Source organism: Silurus aristotelis (genome assembly GCF_946808225.1).
Source record: "Silurus aristotelis genome assembly, chromosome: 27".
NCBI classification, from domain to species: domain Eukaryota; kingdom Metazoa; phylum Chordata; class Actinopteri; order Siluriformes; family Siluridae; genus Silurus; species Silurus aristotelis.
The window spans coordinates 13,773,018-13,790,931 of NC_139600.1; the positions used below are offsets into that span (position 1 = coordinate 13,773,018).

Here is a 17,914-nt window from a genome sequence, read left to right on the forward strand (position 1 = left end):
TAAAATGTGAATATATTATAATTTATAACAATAACATTATATGAAATATATTTTATATATATAAATAATAAATATTAATATAATGTGTTTTCTAATTGAATATAAATAGAGCACAACAAAAAAAAAAAACAATTTCCATAAATAATACACAGAGTCAATGCAACCCATTGACTCCGCCTCCTTTTGTGAACGCGCGTTTACACCACACCCCTTTCACTGTTTCCACGCCTTCAGCAAACAGGCGCAGGCTCGAAGAAAACAGGGCTCTTGTAATGTTCACGCGCTGCGAGCGGCTCAGTGTTTGGCTTTGAAACATGAAGCAGCAGAGGCCTTCGAGAATGAAGGTAGGTTTCATCCTCTTCTACTATCTATTCATGCGTTTCGAAATATAATTTTTTTTATCGTCGTACCGCGTTGATGCTTCTTCCAGTGCCCTAGCACGAAGCTCAAAAGTTGCACCAGAAGCTTCCTGCTGCTGTTTCGGGCCATTTGTTGTTGTTTTTTATTTTTGCATCACAGGTATACGTGCATACGGCTTTTGATTACCCCTGGATGTGCACTGAGATTGTTTTCATGACAGAATCAGATTGCATTTTGTAGGCGATGTGCACAACACTAACCTGTTAGATGCAAGATAGATAGATAGATAGATAGATAGATAGATAGATAGATAGATAGATAGATAGATAGATAGATAGATAGATAGAACTTGCTGGTCATAGCATAGTACATGTACACAGCAACGAAATGCAGTTTGACATCAGCAGTGCAAAACAGTATCAATTGTGCAAACTGTCAAGTGCAGATTATGTAAATGTAAATATATGTACATATGCAAATATATGCACAGCAAATAAATATAAAGGCTGTGGCAGGGAAGCTGTGCAGAAGCTGTTGAGTAAGTGCAACAAATAATTATAAAGGCTCTGGACATTTTAAAAATGTTCAGAAGCTGATGTGCAAGTACACTAAGAAGATATATGCATATATACACACAATATGTGTAAAGAATGTGGGAATCTATAACTTGCATGTCCCTGAAGGTCAGTGTTTATAAAACCTAAAATAGATTTGTTCAGGTCTAACAGCATGCACGTTCATAAACCTCATAAACTGTCTGTTATTGTACAACAGTATGTTTGCTTTGATGTATATAAAACTGTGTTAAAAAAATAAATTTCTATTGCTTTTGCCTATACAAATAAATTTCTTCTTTTCCAGGTGATGATTCTGCACTTGCCCTGACAGCCTGTGCTGGCGATGGAGGCATCCAGCGTGCCTGCAGAGCTGTGGCGCCTTATCCTGGCCTATCTACCCCTGGCTGACTTGGGTCGTTGTTGCCTGGTATGCCATGCATGGCGGGAACTCATACTAAGCCTGGATAGCACGCGCTGGCGCCAGCTGTGTCTGGGCCTTCCAGAGTGGCGGCATCCAAATTGGCCACGCCGACCTCACCTGGCACCGCCATCCTGGCGCGAGGCACTACGCCAGCAGGCACTGGCCAGTCGCACATGGACACAGAATGGAGCTGAGCTCCACTCATCTACCTGCCTGCACCTGTTCCGGCGCAGGAAGGACAGGAAAGTGTGGCATGTGGGCTCCGTGCCCGGGCATGGCTATGAGACACTGAGAGGGGCACTGGCGACTGCAGGGCCATATGATAGACTGTTGCTTCACCCGGGTATATATGAGGAGCAGGCAGAGGTGACTTTAAAAGTCCCTGTTGAGATTGTGGGAATGGGGAAGCTGGGGGATGTGGCTTTGCTGGTGAGCTTTGATCAGCAGTGTCTGACTGCCAGGCTATGTAATTTAGTTCTGATGCCAGCCTGGTTCTCACCAGTGGTGTATAAAGTAAGCAATCACACACATACACACACTTCACAGTTATATTATCTTTTATTAGAAAGTTAAACGGTTTATTGCCTTTAAACAAAAATGCAAATGTTAACTTTTCAGTGTAAAATATCTGACAAAAGGTGTTCCAGCACAATTAAATTGTTTTTACACACTCTTTATGAAATACCTCACTTTATTTTGTTTTGCATTTACTAGACATCTTCAGGTCATGTCCAATTGGACAACTGCAACTTCGAAGGCTGCCAGTTGCATGTCAGAGGACCGGGCACCTGCCAGGCTCGCTTCTGTTCATTCGCCCAAGGCAGCTCTGCTCACTTTCTGGGTGTGGCCATCAGTCTATTGGACAGCTGTGAGTTTTCCGGTGGCGACTCTGCCTCTGTCACTGTGGAAGGTCCACCCGTTTCTGAGCGCAACTGGGCTTGTAGACACCTGGCCGCTTTGGCCAAAATGTTAACTGTCTCGACGATGTCTATTCGTGGTCAGGACACCAAAGACAACTTGGGTGGAGTCAGTCCCAGAGATTCTCCCCTAGAGGACTGGACTAAACAGGACATAGATTGGGAAAGTAGCTGGACCAAATCGAAACCCCTTAATGGTGGTCTGCTTTCAGGCCAGGAGGGCACGATGATCGAGGACGACAGCATGGACACTTCGAGCGATTCTGGCGACGATGAAAAAATTGAGAATGGAAATAATCTGGGTTACACGCTCTCCTACGAGGAGCATGGTCTCGCGCACCTCTCAGAGCCAAGAAAGCCAGATTTTTCTATGTTTCCTGTGCTGCTGTGTCTAAGCGCTGAGCTGCAGAGGGATGCAGAGGCACAAGAGCTGGCAAATTCGGTGCAAGGGTGCTTATTGCGCCACTGCCTGCTGCGTGATGGCAAAGGGGGCGTTCATCTGTGTAACCACGCCCAGGCGAGACTGGAAGCCAACGTGTTTCGAGGACTCAACTATGCAGTGCGCTGCATCCAGTATGCCAAGGTGGGGAAGTGCTAGCTCAGTGTTTAAGCCATCGGACTTCTGACTGAAAGGTTGTGAGTTAAAATGTCAGCACGGTCAAGCTGCCATTCCTGGGATCTTAAGCACGGTCTTTTTTTTATCTGTTTAGTTGTATAAATAAGATAAGTGTAAGTCGCTGTGGAAAAGGGCAAAATTCTATAAGTGTAAAGATAAACAAAGCAAGAGACATCAACTTTCTGGCTAACAGAACTTTTATATAAATAATAAAAGACCAGTATTATTGGAAAACCTAGTAAAAAAAACCTGGTTATTACTGGGTGTAATCAAATGTCATCATTTAGATTAAGAGTTAAAGGATAGAAGAGTCTTTTATTCAGTGTAGGTTTATATATATATATATATCTTAACCTTACTTTCAGTACCTTCAGTGAGTGCATCTAGTTCTGTGCCTCAGGACTGAGTCAGTGGCTCAAGGTGTGACTAAACCCTGATTTAGCAGCTTGGACATTATTGAAGGTAAATCACAGGTTTATAATAACGTACTGTATCTATAGTGACGGTATCCATACTTATAGCTGCTATGGTATTAATAATAACAGGGTCTAACTTGTTTCACAGACATTCCATAACATTAAACACATGTTTATACATAAGTGTATGTTGTATATCATCACCCTGTTGTTCAGTTTGGTTTATTTCTTACTAGATCATGCTTGTTATATATGATGATGGTGAACATCTCATCTCATCATGAACATCTCATCCGTTTTATCACATTCTTTGGCTTTATGCTTTAGATATATGCAAAAATTTCATCCAAATGTAGCTAATGCTAATTACAGCATTAGCATCTGTAATTTTTGTCTGTTCTGTACCCACACTGTACACTACATAAATCCTATCTAATGATGGGAGGACATGTTCCCACATATAGGTATTTAGGATTTCTTTAGGGTATAGGATTGTGGTTATATGAATAGGCATGGCTATTTTGGGAACTGTTTCCTCAACAGAATTCTCAGGATTATTTCTGCCAAGTAATCCTGCTGTACGTGAGTTAAAATCGACCAGCATAAACATTCTCGTTTTTGTCTCTCTAGGGGAAAACACTGGCCACAAATACAGGCTCTTAGGAACAGTGTAGGAAAGGAAATTGATTAGAAATTGTAGCATATCACACATTGTTCAATTTAAGAAAAAATGCATCTTGGGAAGTTGTAACATATTTACCAGAAGTTCTCTCTTCCTGTGTTAGATGGTGATGTTGCGCAATGAAGTGAGTGGGTGTCGAGCATCTGGTGTTTTCTTGCGGCTCTCCGCTCAAGGCCTCATCGCTGAGAACAATATCCACTCAAACGGTGAAGCAGGACTAGACATACGCAAAGGAGCCAATCCTATAATCCTGGTAACTGTTAACTTCCCACCAAGTTTTCTGAGCTAGTTGCCAGATTTATTTCTGATTAAAATATATACAGTATTATTTACACTTGGTTGTCGTGATGCATATCTCCTTTTCATTGTAGCTGGTAAAAAACAGCTTTGATAGTCTGAGAACTTTTAAAGCTCGATCTTTTTATTTCTCATACAGTTAATCTGTCTTTTCTCTCTTTTCTCTCCTCTGCACATTGCTGCAGTGTAACAGAATCCATAGCGGCCTACGTTCTGGGATCGTCGTCCTGGGCAACGGGAAAGGATCCATCCGCAGCAACCAGATCTACGGCAACAAAGAGGCCGGAGTCTACATTCTTTACAACGGGAATCCTGTGGTCAGGTAGCAATAGCAAAGAATGTGTGTGTGTGTGTGTGTCTGTCTGTCTGTCTGTCTGTCTGTCTGTCTGTCTGTCTGTCTGTCTGTGTTTGTTTTATACAAGCCTCTGTATTATCTTTATCTGGTTATCTACATTGACAACCTATAAATATTATTCTTAAACCGTTAATGTCGGCAATTAATTTTTACCCATTGTCCATTTTTAAACTCTACAAATAAAATAAAATTGAACTCGAGGACTGTCGTGTGTTTCATGTCAGCCTGCGGGCTGAAAAATACTTCCTCAGCCAGCAGCTGAGTTGTGATCAGAAACTAAAACAGCTACAGTATCTAACTGTATTTGATCACAATCCGCCTCACATTGGATGAAATATTATTAATAATGCCTAAATGCAAAAACGTTTACATAACAAACCCTCATTTCCTACTTCTCTTTTTTTCTTTCTGTCAGTGGGAATCACATATTCCAAGGTCTTGCTGCTGGCATCGCTGTTAACGAGAACGGAAGAGGACTGATTACTGGTTGGTCTAATCATCAATTATGTCTGATTATATACATTATGCTGATTGATTGAAGAAGCAAACGGGGTTAATGCACATTACCAGGACCTTCTTAGCCTTCTAAAGCAATCATAATAATTTTTATTTATTTTTTTTTATTTCTGGATTGTGGATTATTAAGACAAGAAAGCAGAACAATTACAAGCCGACCAGTCTATTAGAAAAGTAGAAAGTGCACCAACACACTGAATGATATGATGATAGATAAGGACATGAGTAAAATGTAACGTAAAAGGTCAGTGTTTTATTTGAAAATTATATAGATGTGGGGAAATTTCAAGCAGGTATAAACCTGTTTTTATTCTGTATTTATTCTGAGTTTGCCTGACTGTACGATTTGTTTTTCCTTAATAGAAAATGTGATTAGGCAGAATCAATGGGGTGGTGCGGACATCCGCCGAGGAGGAGATCCAGTCCTGCGCAATAACTTTATCTGCCATGGCTACTCTGACGGCGTGGTGGTCGGGGAGAGGGGAAAGGGCCTCATCGAGGGCAATCACATTTATGGTGAGCACTTCCTGCCTTATGTTTTCTCCTGGGCATCACTAATAGCGAGGAGAGACATTCAAGAATATTTCGCTTATAAAAAATGTCCAAGTGATTTTGTTTGTTCTTTAGAATGATCAGAAATTCCCTACCTGTATGTGATTACATTGTTATCTAATTTTATTTTACACAGATGTTACACAGGCTACAGAACAGCTAAATAATCTAAATTATAAGTTCATCATAGATGTTAAGAGTATACAGTGATTACTGTTGGATTGTAATAGATTGTTAATGGTTTGGTCACTGAATCTGATAAATTGTCAGTTCAGAGTGAGCAAATCCAACTACTAGTAAATTTGCTTGTAATCCCCTGGCTAGTGTGGAATTTTTACTGGGGTAAACCTTAATGTATTATGTATAATTTATAAATTAATGTATTATTTAATATTAAATGTATTCAAGCATACTTTTAACATGAGCAGGAGGATCCTAAACCTTTCAATTCTCTGACGTTTATTCTGGTAGGTAACAGGGGTTGTGGTGTGTGGGTGATGTTATCGAGTCTCCCGCAGCTGATCGGAAACTTCATAACCCATAATCGCATGTATGGGCTGGCTGTGTTTTGCCGGAAGGACCCTGCATTTTTAGCAGGCAGTGAGCGAGGGGGAGGAGGTGGAGGAGGAGGAGAGCGGGATAGAGGAGGCCAGGAGAACTTTCACGAAGAAGGCGAGCTGCTAGCATGGGAGAGCGACATGGACAGTGAGGATGAACGTTTTTCAACTCGCCGTCCAATCACTGTGGCTTTAGTTGAGAATAACTGCATAAGCAAAAACGGAGGTGAGAACCAGTGTCATTTTGTGTCATTTATTTTTAATAAATTATATAAGGAGGAGAAGAAGCAGCAGGTATTGGCATTAGTTTTGTTACTAATTCATGTTAAAGGAATTAATCAGGAATTCAGCTAGGCTGACAAGCGTAACTCTCAGCATGTAGCTTCCACCACCATGCTTCACTGTCTAGTTCGCTGTTTGGCCAAATCCATATTACTGAGTCTCTAACATGTCTGTTTGCAAATACAGGACAGGATTTAATACAGCTCTTCTTTGGTCTACCATTAAGCTCAGCTTTGTTGAATAAATTCAGGCTATAATCTTCCTGTGTACAGCTCGTCACATCTGGGCTGTGGATCTCTCAATCTCCACAATCACTTGGTTGTATCTCTGGGTAATATCCTTCCTACCTAGAACATAGGGTTAGAAAGTAGTCCTTTAGGATCTTGTAAGTACAGTTATAACACAACTGCCTTTCTTCTTAATAAAGTAAAAGGAAGTTAAGGAATTTTTTTTTTTATTTTATTTTTAGCAAATAAAATGAAAGCGTGGCCCAAATCTCAAATAACATAAGCTTCTTTCTCAGAAAATAAATAATCCTTTATCTCTGGGGTTTTTTTTTTCAAGCAACAGATATGTATTAAATGTACTCTTGTCCTTCTCCTTTAAATATTCTGTTATATTTCACTGTTTTTTAATTTGAATACGAGATTTTCACTGAATGGTTGCTCCATGTCTGTTGAACACAGCAGTGGGTGTGTATGTGAAAAGCAGTGAGGCGCTGAACGTGGTGGGAAACATGGTGGCGAGCAACCAGGCGGCGGGCGTGGCTATCGTTCAGAGCGCTCAGCTGACCCGACTCGTCAGCAACTGCGTCCACGGTAACGGAAGATCCGGAATCACGATAGACCGAGAATGTCGAGTGGAGCTGCGAGGTAATGGCATTTACGGTAACAGGTACCATGGTGTGTGCTTCCGTGGTGAGGGGCAGATCGTGGAAAACGATGTGACTGGAAACGGGGCCATTGGGATAGGGCTGATGGAAAGCGCAGATGTAAAAGTAAGTTTTGCTCTGGATTTTTCTCTGACAAAAATGGTTCGATATGTATAATTCAGATTATTGTATTCCATGTGTGATATTGATTCCTTGCTGTGTTCCTTATTTCCAGGTTCTGAGGAATCGTGTGCAATCTTTGCGGGGTTCTGCCATCTCTGTAAAAGAGCAGGTACGAGGTGTGATTCAGGAAAACCTGGTGTACCAGGGCTACCCTGACAACAACAAACCCCACATATACGCTGACCCCCTCAACCAAGAGTGTGTGGTGCTCAGCAATACTCTGCTCACACACAGGTAAGTGTATAAGTCTGTGTTCTTGCTTTTGCTGGGGAAAAATACAAGCCATTAAACTTATCATCCATTCTTTTCATACTCAGATCAAACACAAGCTGGGTTCTGGAAAACCCTCCTCCTCGTCCTCTCGGGAGCAATCCACCAAGCTCTGCGCCTTCATCGCGCCCTGCCCACCTCGCCATTAGCATGACCAGCAGAATCACTGCTACGGTAGAGAGCGGCTGCCATAACAATGGCAGCATCTTCTGCTGCATTCTATGAGGGACTAAAGACACTTTTTCTTGCAGCAATGGAAATTAGGTGTTGGATTGAAAAGCACTTAGGGACACTGTCCTAATTCAAGGAACTTCCTATTTTAGTCACCAAGAAACCTGGTAACTAGTAAGTGGGTCTGGAAAAACCCACTGGATGTAAAACTTTACTTGCTAAGCATAAGGTTTGTACATCAAATGCCATGCTTTGAACCAGTTGTTAGATTGCAGTGGATTTGTAGTGAAATGACAAAACTGATTGTTTGTAATCATGATTAAACATGTTTTCCCAGGTTACCAGTTCTTGTAAAAGATGCTGTACATTAGCTCTTGTGTTCGGATCAGATATTCTGCCAATTGACTTACTTCTCCAACACATGGGACAAGAAGATGGATTTGAAATACAACTTTCTGTATTGGAATAGAGGGAAGGATGGGATACATAAAACCGTTCACATGAAATTCATTCTTGATCATTGAAGCTGATATTTTTTTTTTATTTTTTTTTTTGTGGAACCTAAAATTGAAACATCCTAATGTAGAATGGGTTTGTAAAATTGTATTTTATTTTTGGGTCATCATAGATATATGATATATACTGTAAATCTTGGATAGTCATACATCGTCTGTACCAACTTTAGAACCAGCCTCTAGGTTTCTGACCAGAGCGGCTGAAACTGATGCACAGCACATGGTTTCCTCCCTCATTTGTCCCGAGTGACAGACCCGGCCCAGAATAGTTCGTAAACAAGTGAAGTGCACTGTGGGAATTCCAAGTCCTGCACGTTCCTGTGGCAGCTCTCCTGCCTAAACGACTGACGGAACATTGGCATAACAGTCTCCACCACAGCATGAGGTGATGTTATTCAGCCTCAGCATGGTCCTTTGAGGTTCATGCTGCTGCACTCATTTCAGATCAAATTTTTTTTTTCCCCTTCCCTTTTGCAACCTGGCAACTGCTCAGTAAACAAGTGGTAGGTCAGTTATGGCTCAGTGGTTAAGATGTCTAAGCCGTCTACTTCGATTTGTATTCTGTCTCGATTGTAAATCCCTCTGCCAAATGTACAAATGCAATGAAAACCTTAGTAGTGACAATCTTAATAATTTTAACATTTTTTATTTTGTTAAACTCATTGAAAAGTAACTTATTTGGACCATTGAGTGTGTCAAAATATTTTCTCAACTATATTACCATTGTAAAAAAAAAAAAAAGTTCTATTTTTTTCCCCCTTTATCTTAAATAGTGCAATAGTGATGTCTTATATGTGCATATTTTTACTGTATGACTTTTTTTTATACATGTTGTACAGAATGATAAATGTCATTTCAAATGTGCCTTCTTTGACTCTGGGGTTTTTTTTTTTTTTGCACAATTTTGTAAAAAAGTTCTGAAATACTCAAATCAGCCAACAACCAAGCAGTAGTCACATTTTTAGGTGCACCTAATAATGTGGTGAAAGATCCCATGGAGAAAGCACAAAATTGTATAAAAAATAAATGTAATATAGACTATATGTTCACAGTTTTGTGGACACCGGAGAGAGACACAGTTCCCATTTGCTGTTATAAGTTCTTCTTTTCTCTGAAGATGTTCCACTTGACTTTGGAGTGTGCTTGTGGAGATTTGTGCTCATTCACAAGTGATAGTAAAGTCAGAAATAGGTTAAGGAGGCCTGTGGTGCAGTCACAGTTCCAATTCATCCCAAAGGTGTTCAATAGGGTTTAGTTCAGCGCTCTATTGCGGGCTATTTAAGATTTTCCAAGCCAACCCATGTAAACCATAGCCACACAGATGTCCATTTTTGTCCATACAGTGTATAACCTTCAAAATGGGCTGGTAAAAATCCACACATGCTTATAGTAATTTCTCATTTATGGTATTTTAGTACCAGGAACCCATGTGTTGCCATTATTGCAATTACTATACATTAAAAACTGAAAAATTGGGCGTGCAAAATTATTCAGCCCCCTTAAGTTAATACTTTGTAGTGCCACCTTTTGCTGCGATTACAGCTGTAAGTCGCTTGGGGTATGTCTCTATCAGTTTTGCACATCGAGAGAATTTTTGCCCATACCTCCTTGCAAAACAGCTCGAGCTCAGTGAGGTTGGATGGAGAGCATTTGTGAACAGCAGTGTTCAGTTCTTTCCACAGATTCTAGATTGGATTCAGGTCTGGACTTTGACTTGGCCATTCTAACACCTGGATATGTTTATTTGTAAACCATTCCATTGTAGATTTTGCTTTATGTTTTGGATCATTGTCTTGTTGGAAGACAAATCTCTGTCCCAGTCTCAGGTCTTTTGCAGACTCCATCAGGTTTTCTTCCAGAATGGTCCTGTATTTGGCTCCATCCATCTTCCCATCAATTTTAACCATCTTCCCTGTCCCTGCTGAAGAAAAGCAGGCCCAAACCATGATGCTGCCACCACCATGTTTGACAGTGGGGATGTTGTGTTCAGGGTGATGAGCTGTGTTGCTTTTACTCCAAACATAACGTTTTGCATTGTTGCCAAAAAGTTTGATTTTGGTTTCATCTGACCAGAGCACCTTCTTCCACATGTTTGGTGTGTCTCCCAGGTGGCTTGTGGCAAACTTTGAACGACACTTTTTATGGATATCTTTAAATGTCTTTCTTCTTGCCACTCTTCCATAAAGGCCAGATTTGTGCAGTATACGACTGATTGTTGTCCTATGGACAGAGTCTCCCACCTCAGCTGTAGATCTCTGCAGTTCATCCAGAGTGATCATGGGCCTCTTGTCTGCATCTCTGGTCAGTCTTCTCCTTGTATGAGCTGAAAGTTTAGAGGGACGGCCAGGTCTTGGTAGATTTGCAGTGGTCTGATACTCCTTCCATTTCAATATTATCGCTTGCACAGTGCTCCTTGGGATGTTTAAAGCTTGGGAAATCTTTTTGTATCCAAATCCGGCTTTAAACTTCTCCACAACAGTATTTCGGACCTGCCTGGTGTGTTCCTTGTTCTTCATGATGCTCTCTGCGCTTTAAACGGACCTCTGAGACTATCACAGTGCAGGTGCATTTATACAGAGACTTGATTACACACAGGTGGATTCTATTTATCATCATTAGTCATTTAGGTCAACATTGGATCATTCAGAGATCCTCACTGAACTTCTGGAGAGAGTTTGCTGCACTGAAAGTAAAGGGGCTGAATAATTTTGCACGCCCAATTTTTCAGTTTTTTATTTGTTAAAAAAGTTTGAAATATCCAATAAATTTCGTTCCACTTCATGATTGTGTCCCACTTGTTGTTGATTCTTCACAAAAAATTACAGTTTCATATCTTTATGTTTGAAGCCTGAAATGTGGCAAAAGGTCGCAAAGTTCAAGGGGGCCGAATACTTTCGCAAGGCACTGTACAAAAGACAATACTCAAGTGGCCTTTTAAAATAAATTGTATGTATATAACAAGTAGTAAATAAATGAATAATTTCTGTAAAATCTGTAAAACCCCAAACCTAACATATTTTTCCAAATCATATTCAACCCAAGCAGAACAGCATGAATAACTCCTTCTGGTCAAAGTCATTATTTCTCTATAAACAGATGTTCCACAGTCTCCTCAGAAAACAAGCTCCACACCGACATATGAGTCTTGTTCTACAGAGCCATGCAGTTCAACTTTGGATCGATTGCGTTTTCCGAGGGCACACAAGAAATAAGGTAATTTCAAGCAAATAACTTGTTTTTATTCACAATAAAACGAGGGTATGTGCTCATTATGTGGGGAAATAAATGATTCATTTGTATTCATTCACTTGTGTCTCTCCCTTCCTAAAGCCTACCAGACATTAAAGTTGTTTTTGAACTTGACAGAGTTATTGAACCATGAACGTACAATTGGTCATTCCATTTCACTTCATTTTCTTGCGTTTTCGGCTCTCCATGCGCCGTTCGTAGCGTACAAGTGGAAGCTCCAGTGAAGCCATTCTGTGGTCATCCTGTAGCCCTGACTCCTCCAAATTGTGGATGGACTGGCGGGAAAGTTTAAGCCCCATGGCTTTTGCCACCTCCAGCATCCTAAAAAACAAACAATAGTGCATTTAGATTTTAGAACTAAAGACTTCTTAAAAAAAAAAAAAACCCACAAAAATAATTTTCTTTTAGATCTCTGCACTATATTAGTAAAAAACATTCATGTGGAGCACATACACAAGTCAGTAAGTTGTAAATAAAAAAAACGGGGAACACAATTTAGCAAGTGCAATAATATAAACCAGTAATTTGCCTCAGTTTCAGAAAAATATTAAAACATTAAATCAGTTAGAATTAATGGTCATTGTGCATCACATTAAACAGCAGAGAGAAAAGAGAAGTCTTTGCTTAGGCTGACTTGGTTTCGCTGATAGCAAGGTCTCTGTGCAAGAGCGTCAGGTCTACTTGCTGGTCTCCAATATGAAGCAGTAAAGCCAGACAGTGGGACGCGATCTTAATGACTGTAGAAGCAGTCACCGTGCTGTTCACTCTGGGGGAGAAAGATTCAGAAAAACGTTGTCATGTGTGCATTTAGATGAAATCTATATAGTATTAAGATGCATTGTAAAATATTTATTTAAACAGATGTTCATAAACACAATATATTACTCTGTAAATGACAATATATTGTAAAACTACATTAATAATTACTTATAGAAGTTACAGTATATGGTCACCTGACCATAAGATTCATTTGTGCTTTTTGAAACATCCCATTCCACATTTAGTTTCCATTTGCTGTTAATAATAACCTCAACTCTTCTGAGATGATGTTCCACTACATTTTGGAGTGTGGAGGCCACTGTGTTCATTGAGACCTTCAATGCTGTAGAAATTTTTCTGTACCCTTCCCCATATCTGTGCCTCGATTCAATCCTGTCTCAGAGGTCTACAGACAATTCCTTTGACTTTACAGCTTGGTTTGTGTTCTCATTGTTTACTCTGTTAAGTAAGGGATCTTATATAGATATATTTTGTATATCTTTTATTTTGTTTTAGTGTCAATCATACCGACTCTCTCTAGCTCACAGGTTCTCAGAACCGTTATGGGTTCTAACACTCTTATAGTGGAATGCCTGCTGTAGAATCCTGCATATTCCTTTTGAAGGTTCTCACAGATGGACCAATAATCCATTACAGTATAGAAAGGTTTTTGCTTAACAAGCACTTATTATATAGTTATAAGATTATTGATATACATGTTGATAAACCCATGTGACAAAATGACAAAAGTAAACAGCACAGTGAATCACCTCATGACCCGTGATTAAGGACACACCATAAAATATCCTAATCACAAAATGGAGAAAATTAAACGTGGAATTTTTTGGTGTTGGCTTTTGAATTCTTACTACAAATAATTTTAGTATAAATAATAAATGCTTAGGAATGGAACTTGAGCATTCTTTTGAGATTAAACTGATACACTGAGATACGGCTTTTCTTCTTCTTTGTACCAATATCAATCTTTCAAACTTGTACAAACCTTCCTTTATCAAAACTCTCCACTGTGAAGTGCTTCTGGACTTTCCTGAAGACAACTGATGGACATTCACTCTCACCAACTTCCAGAAACAAAAAAAACAAACATATTATAAAAAGGCTCTTTGTATAACAAGGCTGCTTATAATCAATCATGTGTATTGTTTCATTCAACAGGTTAGTGCTTTTTCTTCTCCGAGACTCAGCATTTAGAAAACAGTGCATCTTGTATCATGGAAAAAAAAATAGACCAAGATTGCACAATAGTGAATTTTTGACTGATACTGTTAGGTGTGTATGAGATTTCCAGCCAATACTTACATTTTTTTTGCAGTTTTTTTATCTGTGCAAGTCTGATGAGGTAAGACAGGTACCAGGCACAGCGTGCTTCTCGGTCTCGATCTTCATCCTCTTTGGGAAGACTTTTCAGAATCTTCTTTACTGTCTCAGGTCTACAACGCCGAAGAACAGTGTTAGCGAGGCTGCTGCAACAAATCTATGAGCTTTATTATTATTATTTGATGCAGACTGTGGCATAACCCAATATATTAACAAAATCTTCATGAGTCTTGTCTTACAAGGAGCCACTTTTGGTCAGCTTGTCTTCAGAGATAAGTCCCAACATTTTCTCACCAAGCTGCTTGAGCGAGTCAAACTCGGCTAGAGACAGCACTGAGAGGAAGTTGAGGAAAACTTTAAGCCTGACTTAAAAACCATTACACATCCATATACGAGAGAAACACAATGTCATTCAAATGTAACAGTTGTCCAATGTGTTGTCCTAAAGGGTTCTTCTGATTAAAAGCTTTAAGAACCTCAGGTACTGCATATCACAGTAGACTGCTGATGACTTGAGCTGGACTTTAGTCACTTGTCATTTTTCTCTCTTTAGCTTGAGAAGGATACGGTCATTGAAGGGGTAAACATCCTCACGGTTTACTGCGTCCCTGTTACAGGGCGGGAGGAAGAAATTGGATTCAGTCAGGGTCTGTGAATCTGCCACATCCTGCTGCAATGCTGAGAGAGAGAGAGAGAGAGAGAGAGAGAGAGAGAGAGAGAGAGGGAGAGAGAGAGAGGGAGAGAGAATGTCAAGTAGGTTTTTATTTCTTTCTACTTATACACAAAAGCAACATGCCAACGTTTGCACTGTTTTTACCAAAAGAATCTAAAAGACTATAATTTATCTCCATTTATAACAACATTTAATGTTGTAAAAACATCAACAATTTTCCAGTTGTCTCTTATATCATAATAGAAGCTGTTCAGACTCTCGCATAGAAGAAAAACTGACTTTGCAGCTTCATCTCTGACTGGCACTGGAGACTCCTTCCAAAGCTGCTGGAAAGCTGCACATTGATCACATTTAACATTTTGCTAAAATGAAACATGCCTGTGCTACCACACAAATGAGCAATCTTGTGTCTGTCAAAAACATTCCCTCCCCCCAAAAGATTTTTTGATTATGGAGTCACATGTTTTACCTTCCAGTCCTTTCTTGTCTATGATGTTGCTGGCAGCTCGAGCCACAGCTTTCTGCAGCGTGTCGTTCCCGACCTCGTTCAGGCGCCTGGAGCTCAGAGCGCGCTTCTGCTTTGTCGTGCCGAACGCCTCGATGAGAGCGTCCAACTGCAAACACACAGGATTCTCAAGTCCAGGCACTTTTCCGTCAATTCACACATTTAAGAGCACCCTTTACACCCTTACACACCCTTTAGACAAAATTGGTAAAAGTGGGCTAAACATTCTCAAAAATGAAAAATAAACTACACAAATGGTGACCACCTCAAACATCTAAATCCCATGAACCGCTTTGTGACTGTATCTAATTCATCCTGGCACATTTGCTACATCTGTCCTACACTGCCTTTTGAAGACAGAGGCTCTAACTGTCTCTTCGTTTCATTAAAATGGGATTGCTGTTTTTGTTGCTCGATTCTCAAATCTCAAATTCATACGTATCGTGTGTAAATTCATACAAATCCATTCAAGAAGATTCTTTCAAGATTACAGCTGAAACCTGGATATGACCAGGGTAAAAAAAAAGGAGTCTGCACACACTGCCTTACCTTCTCTCTGTAGGTCTTGCTCTCACTGTCATCAGTATTTGCTGATGTTTCCCCTAAGATGCTCAGACAGAATACGCATTTTATTTAGCATTTTTTAACAACCCCATTTCACAACAAATATCGAGCCTATTCTACTGTGCAGCTTGTAGAGGGAATCTGATCTTACGCTCCAATTCTATAGAAAATAGATAGAAAAATGTGTGCTTCCATCCTTAACAGAAATAATTAATGACAGAAGTTTCCCCACTGGAATGGAAAACTGCAAAAGCCCCCAGACCCCCCCCCCCAAGAGCTTGGTGGTGCTGGAATTTAAACCCAAAACCTTCCAAAGTCCAACATCTTATCCACAGAGCTCCTTGCTTAACATGTATGTGTTTCTGTATGTGTGTGTGTGTGTGTATACCTGGTATGACTGGCTGCAGGTTGAAAAGCTGAGCCCTTTGCACCTTCATCTTCATGGTGGTTTTGTTCAAAACTCCCACAAAATAACTGAAAGTTCAGAGGAGCTTTGAGGAACATTGTGTCAAAACGTCTCAAATCACAGTACACTGAAACAATCCAGTACATAACAGTATACAAAAAAAGAAGCACCATAAGGTCATAATTCACCTCAGGAGATCTTCACTCATTGTTTATCTGAGACAATAAAGTTTCCAAAGAGACATGTCTGATCACATTGCACACTTAATTTGTTTGCTTTGTTTTTTGATGTCCAGACTTGGTGATATAATCTAAACAGTACATGGGGTATAAGTTCAGACTGTACCCTGCTGCAACAACTTAAAACCAACATGTGTTTTGGCACAATGATAAAGTCTTTGGACAAAGAAACTCTTGGAACGTCTATTTTTGTCTACAACCAGTCACACAAACATTAAATGTATTTCATGACAAAACAAAGAACCATAGACCCAAGCGGATTCTAAATGATCATCTCTGGATTATCGCTTTATGATAGCATGTTTTCAAAAATAGTGAAACATGACCATGTTGCATTTTTTTTTCTCTATTTCTCCAATGCATGCTCTAAGATGTAAAAGAAACGCAGTGCCCCTCTCATAGAATTAACCCGAACGTACTTGCACATGTTGTTGCATTGTAACGAGCCCGAGCCGAAGTTACTCCCGACATAGGACAACCGCTCCGATTCCGCAACCTGGAACACACACAAGCTTGTCAACTCGTCAATGTCGAATTTCACTTAAAAACAGCCTTAATATTTGATAAGAGGCATCATTACCACCATGCGCCTGTGTTTCTTTCTCGGATTGACATCGTCAGAGTGTTTGAAAAGCTGGAAGTTCAGCTGATCGATGTTTTTCACCTGTCCGTTGGAAAATTTCACTGCAGAAATGACGAAGAGATGGAGAATAGATGAGAATTTGTGATTTTTATACACAGAAAATAACCTGCAAATTTCATTTAACTTTTCAATGGCATTCTAGATTATTTCACATTTGCATGTGGAACTCAGGAGTGAGTTCGATTTTTACATCTGGTTTCCTATGCTGCGCAAAATTACTTCTTGGCTTTCCTTTTTTCCTCTCAATCGGGCCAAATGTGCTGTCCCTCTAATAAACTCATCCTCGTCACTCCCAATGAAAACCTCAACATCTTTAGCTCTGCTACCTCCAGCTCCACCTCCTGTCTTTTACTTATTGCCACTGTCTCTAATTCATACAACATCTCAGGTCTCACCACAGTCCTATAAACTTTCCCTTTCACTCTCACAGATACTCTTCTATCACAAATCACTCCTGCTATCACTCTTCTCCACCCACTCCACCCTGCCTGCACTCTTTTCTTCACTTCTCTAACACACTCTCCATTACTTTGCACTGTTGACCCCAGGTAATTAAACTCGTACTCATTATATATATATATATATATATATATATATACCAGTCTAATCTACTTCAAAACTTCATATACAGTGTACTGACTACTTGGTATAGTGTGCTGTTCCCAGCAACCCACGTGGGTATGTAAAAGTAATGCCCCCCCCCCCCTTAACTTAATCATTCTTTTCCACATTTACATCCAAACACAAAACCTCTGAGCAGTCAGATATTATCCCCTGACTTGTGGGGTGACATTTTACCAATAACGGCTCGTTCTTCTCCCGATTCTTTACATGGTTTCCACGTACAGAACGCCGCCATTGCTGCTGTTACTGAAGTATTCTTGTTTGTTGTTTTATTTTTTCTACATCCACGGCGCTGCTGCTGCTCCACAGCGCCGCCACGAGGTGACCGCCAGGATACGCGTTCAGTAGCATTAAAGAGCGGTCAGTTTTCACGTGA

At 40.1% G+C, this 17,914-nt stretch overlaps 2 protein-coding genes across 3 annotated transcripts; one reads left to right on the plus strand and one right to left on the minus strand.

Annotated features, from left to right (window-relative positions):
• The first annotated feature begins 203 nt into the window (after positions 1 to 203).
• Positions 204 to 9,402, plus strand: fbxo10 (F-box protein 10). 2 transcript variants are annotated; one of them, XM_083532802.1, is made up of 11 exons: positions 204 to 344; positions 1,222 to 1,851; positions 2,053 to 2,838; positions 4,073 to 4,222; positions 4,452 to 4,588; positions 5,037 to 5,107; positions 5,501 to 5,653; positions 6,161 to 6,472; positions 7,218 to 7,525; positions 7,635 to 7,816; positions 7,900 to 9,402. In XM_083532802.1, exons 2-11 carry the CDS (start codon positions 1,261 to 1,263, stop codon positions 8,075 to 8,077), a joined length of 2,868 nt encoding a protein of 955 aa, XP_083388928.1. In that variant the 5' UTR covers positions 204 to 344; positions 1,222 to 1,260; the 3' UTR covers positions 8,078 to 9,402. The 2 variants fall into 2 exon arrangements, with proteins under 2 accessions (XP_083388928.1, XP_083388927.1); XM_083532801.1 differs by having other exon boundaries at positions 207 to 344; positions 7,215 to 7,525.
• polr1e (RNA polymerase I subunit E) lies at positions 8,513 to 17,873 on the minus strand. The gene is made up of 13 exons (XM_083532948.1): positions 17,713 to 17,873; positions 16,852 to 16,955; positions 16,691 to 16,767; positions 16,015 to 16,100; positions 15,612 to 15,664; positions 15,027 to 15,171; positions 14,452 to 14,562; positions 14,124 to 14,217; positions 13,867 to 13,997; positions 13,550 to 13,628; positions 12,422 to 12,553; positions 11,444 to 12,108; positions 8,513 to 10,048 (listed from the first exon to the last, which is right to left on the minus strand). The coding sequence occupies exons 1-12, from the start codon at positions 17,771 to 17,773 to the stop codon at positions 11,943 to 11,945; spliced, it is 1,239 nt and encodes a 412-aa protein (XP_083389074.1). The 5' UTR covers positions 17,774 to 17,873; the 3' UTR covers positions 8,513 to 10,048; positions 11,444 to 11,942.
• Positions 17,874 to 17,914: the final 41 nt, after the last annotated feature.

Excerpts from the sequence above, each read along its gene's own strand:
- polr1e (XM_083532948.1), bottom strand. The coding sequence starts at position 17,773 with ATGGCGGCGTTCTGTACGTGGAAACCATGTAAAGAATCGGGAGAAGAA. Across the intron at positions 16,956-17,712 it reads AGAAGAACGAGCCGTTATTG|TGAAATTTTCCAACGGACAG; the intron begins GTAAAATGTCAC and ends TCATTTCTGCAG. Across the intron at positions 15,665-16,014 it reads CCTGCAGCCAGTCATACCAG|GGGAAACATCAGCAAATACT; the intron begins GTATACACACAC and ends TGAGCATCTTAG.
- fbxo10 (XM_083532801.1), top strand. The coding sequence starts at position 1,261 with ATGGAGGCATCCAGCGTGCCTGCAGAGCTGTGGCGCCTTATCCTGGCC. Across the intron at positions 4,589-5,036 it reads AACGGGAATCCTGTGGTCAG|TGGGAATCACATATTCCAAG; the intron begins GTAGCAATAGCA and ends TCTTTCTGTCAG. Across the intron at positions 5,108-5,500 it reads CGGAAGAGGACTGATTACTG|AAAATGTGATTAGGCAGAAT; the intron begins GTTGGTCTAATC and ends TTTCCTTAATAG.